The sequence below is a fragment of the Sinocyclocheilus rhinocerous genome, unplaced genomic scaffold, assembly GCF_001515625.1.
Source record: "Sinocyclocheilus rhinocerous isolate Xijiao unplaced genomic scaffold, SAMN03320098_v1.1 scaffold383, whole genome shotgun sequence".
NCBI lineage: Eukaryota > Metazoa > Chordata > Actinopteri > Cypriniformes > Cyprinidae > Sinocyclocheilus > Sinocyclocheilus rhinocerous.
In genome coordinates, this window is record NW_015643560.1 from 610,927 (window position 1) to 618,809 (window position 7,883).

Below are 7,883 nucleotides of genomic sequence, written 5' to 3' on the forward strand. Positions count from 1 at the left end.
TAGCGTCTGCAAAGATATCAGTAATGTCTGAAACTCACTAGTTATCAGTACCATATCCGCTTGCATTCACTCTGGCTGAAATGGCAACAATAACAGCAGGAACTCCATAACCAGCGGCAAACATGTAGATGGGTCTCAGCGTTGTGTTGAAGACCAGCACCACCATGCGGAAGAGCTGCACTCCTTCCAGACACATCCAGCAGAAGGAAGCCAGGAAGAAGTAATGCAGAATGCCTGCAACGACTGCACAGCCCACCTGAAGGACAGGAGGTGAACACTCAGGATGTTTATTATCACTTCAGAACCAGACAAACCAACCCAGAACTATGAACTCATGTGAAGCCACAGTTTACCTTATTCTCTGTGCGGGTGATGCCCACGAGGAACACAAAGTAGGCGATGAAGAGGCTGATGCAGAGGTGGAGGTGGATGGTGTTGCGTGTGCTCTGGATGGATTGCACTAAGTAAAATGTGACAATGCAGATGAGGAGGCAGACCAGAGACAGTGGCAGTCCCACCAATGTGACCAGACGCAGCTCGTATACATCCTAGTTAAGAGAGTAAATGAAGATTCTCCTTAACAGATTTTACCTTACAGTTAGAGTGTGAGCACATATAAGTATTTGCTTTCTTTTGCAGCGTGTATTTAATCTTCTGTTGCATTGCACAAGCCATTACAATCATTCAGGATGTGACCTTTGACCCTCGCCCATAATCCTGTATGACTATCATCCTAGTATGTCATTGGCTGCATCCGAAAGCTTAGGTAGCAAGTCAGCGAATTTGCAGGCAACGTTTGAGCATTAAGGTACCCGATGAAACTAATTTCAAACAGACTTCTGAGGCAGCATAAATGATCTACAACAAATTAGAGAGAGATTTGGTGATAACTATGCATATTTATTTACTACAATACTAATTTTAAAAGTTGTTAAAAAACATATATTTACACAAAAGCTGACCACCAGCTGCAACTTTCAGACACTGTTTTTTTGTTAGCTCAACTGTCAAGGAATGGAACACACAGGATAGTGGGAAAAGGCTATAGCCATACTATAAGACATTTGCACACTTAACTAATATTATTTAAATAATTTCAGTGCCTAAAAATATTTTTGTCTTATTAGTTTTACTTTTATGATGTGCTCAAGTTTTGGTGACAAAAGTTAAGAATACAAACCCCAATGTCATAGAGAGCCATCAGCACAGCAAAACTGCTGAGGTGAGAACAGGAGCAGACGGTCTGATCGGCACTGGAGCTCACTGTAGTGCAGCCCCGTGTTGACCACGCGCCCCCTTCCAGTTTATGATCCCAAAACACACAGATATGCTTCTCATTCTTTTTCTGGAGGGAAATGAATATGTAGAAATATAAATTAAGAATCCATCACATTGGTGTAACACATTGTATGAGGTACATTGAGAGTAAATTGTTCCATACCTCCAAGTGAGAAAACGTGAGATTTACTGGTTTCTTTAGATTGGTTGTCTCATTGTTACTAACAGTGGCAGTTACTACTTTTGAATTGATCTTGAAAGTTTGGTTTTGCCATGTCTCTAAATGGTTGAAATAGCTGTTGAGTGATTTCTCCAGACTTTTGTAGCTGAGGAAAGCTGCGGTCGTAAAGCCTGGTTGATGCACAAAGACAGTAAAAATCATTAAAAAAGTAACTTTTTATTATATTTTTTAAATTTGAATAAATTAAATTAGGAATATATACCAAGGTGATTATTTCCTGTTGCTGTGTCCCAGTGGGAGGTAAATTGTGTATCGCTGGTGGACATTATCAAATCAGGTGGAGAACTGTCCCTCTTTCGCAACATCACCACTTCTGAAAGGCAAAAGCCACATTGCGAATGTAAGAATAAATTCAGTGACGCAGATGAATGATATTGACATGTCATATTTTTTTATCTAGACCTATTTCTTACCAGTTTCAGTGCTTAATCTCCTGGTCTCGCTTTTTGACAGCTGAGATCCGATCAGTTTTAGCATGATTTCCACAATACTAAACATTGCTGAGACTTTAGCATTATCACCATGTAAGCCAGCATGAAGCAGATCATCCAGAGCACTCAGAAATGCCTATATGCGCGTGGGTAAAATGAGAGAGATTTGTGGATCAAGATGATGTTTAAGTATAAGCACTCATTTGAGCTCGGCAGTTAATTAAACTTAAGAGCATTTATGCTAAACTAAAAAATACCTTAAAATCATTTCTGTTAAAACTTGTATGTCATGTATTTAAATATATTTGTAATACACATTTGTAATGATGCAGTTCAGTGCATTTTAAATTTATTAACTGTAATACCGAATAACACACCACAGTTAAATTTCTAATCAAGTACACGTGCTTTAGTCAACTCATCAAAAATAAGTGTACTTCTTTAAAGCATGGCATAAAATGTAAAATGTACTTTAAAATTTTTAATTGGACATTACAAAGTGCACTTTTTTGTCTATAATGCAAATATTATTGTATAAAAGTTATAAACATATTTTAAAACATGCTTTAAATTTAAGTGCTCTTTTTTTTACTGGGGTATCCATAGCCGAACTATTGTATTATTGCAATAAAACTGATTTGCAAATTAGACTGATTTATCACCTCCAAAAGTTTTTCTCCATCCACTTGTGTAAAACGCTCCTTGCTGACAGACTCACTCTGAGTCAGTACCAAACAGCTGTTGTTCATCAAAGAGACGAGTTTTGTGAGCTCTGGAGATGCCTACACAGAAAAAGAGAGATCAGCATTCTGGATCATTATGCATTGCTGTCATATTTTGTATCAGTAGTCTAGTAAAAGTGATGCAATACCTGGGATGCTTTGCTCTCATTTAATAATCTGTCGCACTTAAACTCTGAAAAACAAAACAAATATAACTAAGCAATATCACACGAGAAATGGTATATGGCTGTGATTAAGTGATCACATCTGATATTCAGACCAACAGCACAGATCGAGTTTGTTTGCAAAACGAATCATTAAACAAGAATCAATAATACTACACTCAAAAAATTGGTAACCTAACATGGTAACAAGTCAACAATATAAGGCTATTGTTTGGTGCAAACACAGGCAACCGTTGTGTGCTCTGAATTATGGGAAAGCATGAAATATAAGAGGTATTTAACCAAAATGAACTTTCAAGAGAGAACTCTGACCTGTGCATTTCATTCGTTTGTGACCATAGTTAGTGAATCCTGAACTGCACAGACATTCATGGCCGTCTTTGTTGTTTTTGCAGACTCCTCCTCCACATATAGATTTATCAATCTCACATACACCTTCAACAACATCAGAACAGCATTTTAAAGAAAGATCTTACATTTCTCAAAAATAAACTGAAACTTCAATGTGTCAAAATGTGAATTTGAACAGTTTTAAAGGACTTACTCTCACAGAGTTTATTTGTATCAGTGAAGTTAGTTTCTCCTGACTTTAGTCTGAATCCTACAGCACAGATACAGTAGAAACTGCCAGCAGTGTTATGACATGTTGCATGTTTTCCACAAAAACTGGGATCGTCACATTCATTTCTGTCTGCAATTTAGGAACAGACAATAAACAAAAACATGCCAACTGAAAACTCTCACATAGACTGCATGTTACACAAAATATGGCCAAAAACTGTCTAGGCTCCAAAAGTTTCTTACTAATACCCTTGGGGAAAAGAAGTACACCTAAGCACACTTTTATAAAGTGTATATATTACACAAATAATATACTTTAAAATAATACACAAGTGTGAATGAAATGTAATGTTTTTGAAAACCTTAATTACATTTTTTATTTGTAATTGATTTCAAATGCATTTTTGCTCAGACTGATAGTATGTGCATTAGTGCTGCAAATAACACAGGCAACTGTTGTGTGCTATGAATTATGGGAAAGCATGAAATTGAAGAGATATTCAGGAACCAAAATAACCAGGTTCTCATGTTCACAAATGTTTGATTTTAAAGACATTTTTGTTTACTTGCAATTTTTATTTAAGTGCAATATTGCTTCAGTGTTTGGCCACCACTTGGTGTCCAATGTCAGATCTGGTTCTTGAAGCAAAACTAGCTGAGAAGCACTTGTTCAGGGAACACTAACCTGTGCATTTCATTCGTTTGTGACCATAGTTAGTGAATCCTGAACTGCACAGACATTCAAGGCCGTCTTTGTTGTTTTTGCAGACTCCTCCTCCACATATAGATTTATCAATCTCACATACACCTTCAACAACATCAGAACAGCATTTTAAAGAAAGATCTTACATTTCTCAAAAATAAACTTCAGTGTGTCAAAATGTGAACATGAACAGTTTTAAAGGACCTACTCTCGCAGGATTTATATATATCAGTGAAGTTCGTTTCTCCTGACTTTAGTCTGAATCCTGCAGCACAGATACAGTAGAAACTGCCAGCAGTGTTATGACATGTTGCATGTTTTCCACAAAAACTGGGATCGTCACATTCATTTCTGTCTGCAATTTAGGGACAGATAATAAACAAAAACATGCCAACTGAAAACTCTCACATTAGGTTGCAAGCAAATAGATGGCCCAAAAATATCTAGGCTAAAATAGTTTCTTACCAATACAATGAACTCCTTGGCCTGAATTAAATATCTCTTTTCCATTGCTGGAAATGTAGCCAGTTTGACATGTGCAATTATAACCTCCTTCAGAATTTATACATTTTGCATTAGGGCCACAATCAGCGCTGCCATTCACACATTCATTGATGTCTGAAATGAGAGGAACAGAGATTCAGATGTTTTCACTGCTGCACATGAGTTCATATGAGATTCATCAAATCAAGCTCTCTTTACCTGTGCAGTCAATTGCATCCGATTGTGTGAAATTATTAGTTGGAGCGAATCCTTCATGACAGCGGCAGTAGTAGCTTCCATTAGTATTGAAACATATTGCATTTTTTCCACAATAGGGTGGATCAGACTCACACTCATTTTCATCTATAGAAATGACAGAAAAAGTGTGAATAGCCACAGCACTTTTTCTTGATTTTTATCTACAATTCATTAATGAGTGTTGTTTCATAAATGTGTCCCATGTCTGCAGTAGAATTTCCAGCTATTCAATAATATACAACATCAACAGAGCTTGATTATTATTATTATTATGTGTGTGTGTGTGTGTGTGTGTGTGTGTCCAGTATAAATGCTGGCATGTACAACCCAAGTAAAATCCTTTTAAGCCCTGACATAAGAGTTGTCAACACAAAAAAGTCGTTTAAGAAATGTATGCATGTATTATTATATTGGCTTTTTTATTATTCATACCTACACACTTTCTTCTTTGATTCTTATATCCACGTCCACAGGGTGTTTGCATCAGGATGTTCTCTGTCAGTGCTAGAAGACCTGTAAGCAGAAAATAAAGAGTCTGTTACTGCAGGTTTCGTGTCTTTGGTGTAGTTTGATGCACATATAGTGAGATCCATAACTCTGAGACCAAATTGATAATCTGGGATTTTTTACGTAAACCTGAAAACATGCAAATACATTTGGGAATTATCAAAGTCAAATCATAGACATTCAAAAATTCGTGTTAATTTTCAATTTGACTTTTCAGGTTTCAAGTATTCATGTTATGAAAGTGTTTGTCTTTAAAAAAAAAATCATATTTATAGAAGCATTTTCAATAGTGGTTTCAGACTATTGGACATCACTGTATATAAACTTTGTTTAAAAACAATAGTACCATTGACTATTTTGCTGTCATGCATGTCAGATGTTTTGACCCAACCTAATCTTATAGGTAAGACATGCTAAAATGACCCAAAATGATTTATCGCCTATAATGGCTAAACTGGCATTCAATTTACTAGGAGTAACAGTCTTAGAAGACAAAGTTGGAAGAAAGTATTCATGTTATGAAAGTGTTTGTCTTTAAAAAAAAATCATATTTATAGAAGCATTTTCAATAGTGGTTTCAGACTATTGGACATCACTGTATATAAACTTTGTTTAAAAACAATAGTACCATTGACTATTTTGCTGTCATGCATGTCAGATGTTTTGACCCAACCTAATCTTATAGGTAAGACATGCTAAAATGACCCAAAATGATTTATCGCCTATAATGGCTAAACTGGCATTCAATTTACTAGGAGTAACAGTCTTAGAAGACAAAGTTGGAAGAAGAAGAATTATATTCAGCTAATTCTATTTCCACTCATTGTTCATGACAGTTGCATTGAAATGATGGCCAGTCAGGAAGTACACAGCTCGAGAGCTATGGGTGGGGTGCTGTGCAGCAACTGATTTAAAGGGGTCATATGATGCTGCTAAAAAGAACATTATTTTGTGTATTTGGTGTAATGAAATGTGTTTATGCGGTTTAAAGTTAAAAAAACACATTATTTTCCACATACTGTACATTATTGTTTCTCCTCTATGCCCCGCCTTTTTGAAACGCGTCGATTTTTAACAGAACCAGCAAGATCAACACACTGTCACATGCTCTGACCACAGGCTGGGTCAGCTAGAAGACTGTTCAAAAGTGCTGTAACGCTTTTACAACCACATTGGAGACTCAACCATAACCTAAGGTGTGGTCTTGCTTATTATTTTGTAACCAAGCACCAAGCAAACAATATTTTTATGATTTAGACTTTTTAGTCTAACAGTAAGGTTTATGGAATTTTTTTCCCCCTCTTCAGCCTTTCCTTGGTTTAATGCCATCGTCCCATCAGCCTGGGCCTCTCAGCTGTGGACACATGAAAACACCTAGGATTTCCTGTCCTGATTCGTTTTCCGCCAATGTTTTCCACTGTCAAAATCATAGCCATGTAACTTCAAGCTTTAAAGGGATAGTTCACCCCAAAATGAAAAATCTGTCATAATTTGCTCACCCTCGTGTCATTTCAAACCCTCCTTCTTCGGAGTTCATCAAAAAGGATGTTTTGAAAAGTTTTTTTGTCAATGGTTATCAAAACGGTTCTGTTACCAACATTTTTCAAAATAACTTTTTTGAGTTCCCCAGAAGAAGTCATAAAGGTTTGAAACAATGAGTAAACGATGACAGAATTTAATTTTTTCCCCCTGTGAACTAACTCTTTAACTTTGAGCTAAACAACACCCAGTTTCACCTGTCATTTTCCCACAATATCACATGAACTCACAATATTGTGATTTTACTGTTTTACTATTGCAGTGTCTTTGAAGGTTCATGATGACAGTGTTTGCATCTAAAGCAGTCGTCGCTTGTATCGCAGCAGTCTCTTTCCCCAAATCACTTAGTATTATCTACTGATAATTCTGTCATTTTGCTTCACGGTTGTTTCCCAAACACTTAAACAGAATGTCTTAAGACTATGAGCTCTGAGAAGACGAATGGATTTTGTGACATCAGATTTTCCTATCTGTGGCAGTTTCCTTTCATGCCCATTTACTGTTTCTCTATTTTTGAAACTGCAACAATTACGCAGTTGTTGGCAGGGCAACGTTTCAGTAAGCAAAACCACACAGTGGCTCCATACAAACATCTGTCTCTACATTCATCAGTGGAAACTTCAATCCTGAACAAATCTGAAGCATGACTCACCCAGACTCAGCAGATACATGTGCCTCATGGTCAAAGAGTGAAAGAGACTTGCAAAATGAAAAATAAATAATGAAAACGGCTTATGTTTTGATCCTGAGCAATTCCATACAAGTTTTTGAGGCTCTTTAAAAGTTGTCTTTCTTCAGGTTCTTCTCCAACTATCTTTGGTTTCTATGCAAGGGTAGTACCGTCACTCCTCACTTTTCCCTTACCATCCAGAATAAAAGTGAGGCAACTTTTATATTTGAATGCCTCCTTTTCTCAGTCTTGTTCTCGGACTAGGTCTTGTCTCTCTTTCGCTGACTCTAAAGCTGAAAAAGCCT

General features: G+C 36.6%; 2 protein-coding genes and 1 long non-coding RNA gene across 3 annotated transcripts in view; all 3 read right to left on the reverse strand.

The window, feature by feature from the left end:
• adgre5a (adhesion G protein-coupled receptor E5a) overlaps window positions 1–2,717 on the reverse strand; it is a 9,304-nt gene extending 6,587 nt beyond the window's left edge. Inside the window, exons 1-7 of the mRNA XM_016574797.1 lie at window positions 2,613–2,717; window positions 1,933–2,086; window positions 1,722–1,832; window positions 1,442–1,629; window positions 1,181–1,345; window positions 354–548; window positions 39–256 (exon numbers count right to left, since the gene is read on the reverse strand). Of these exons, the coding sequence (XP_016430283.1) occupies window positions 39–256; window positions 354–548; window positions 1,181–1,345; window positions 1,442–1,629; window positions 1,722–1,832; window positions 1,933–2,086; window positions 2,613–2,699 (1,118 nt within the window). The 5' untranslated portion in view covers window positions 2,700–2,717. The remainder of the gene's footprint in view (window positions 1–38; window positions 257–353; window positions 549–1,180; window positions 1,346–1,441; window positions 1,630–1,721; window positions 1,833–1,932; window positions 2,087–2,612) is intronic.
• A 103-nt stretch (window positions 2,718–2,820) lies between these two features.
• Window positions 2,821–3,472, reverse strand: LOC107757357 (uncharacterized). The gene is made up of 3 exons (XR_001641933.1): window positions 3,402–3,472; window positions 3,170–3,292; window positions 2,821–2,865 (listed from the first exon to the last, which is right to left on the reverse strand). It is a non-coding gene; the product is annotated as an uncharacterized LOC107757357 (long non-coding RNA).
• A 56-nt stretch (window positions 3,473–3,528) lies between these two features.
• Window positions 3,529–7,641, reverse strand: LOC107757345 (adhesion G protein-coupled receptor E2-like; the record flags this gene model as incomplete). The annotated part of the gene is made up of 7 exons (XM_016574785.1): window positions 7,561–7,641; window positions 5,295–5,375; window positions 4,824–4,967; window positions 4,587–4,739; window positions 4,330–4,476; window positions 4,104–4,226; window positions 3,529–3,548 (listed from the first exon to the last, which is right to left on the reverse strand). Coding segments are annotated over exons 1-7 (696 nt in total), but the record flags the coding sequence as incomplete, so codon positions are not given.
• Window positions 7,642–7,883: the final 242 nt, after the last annotated feature.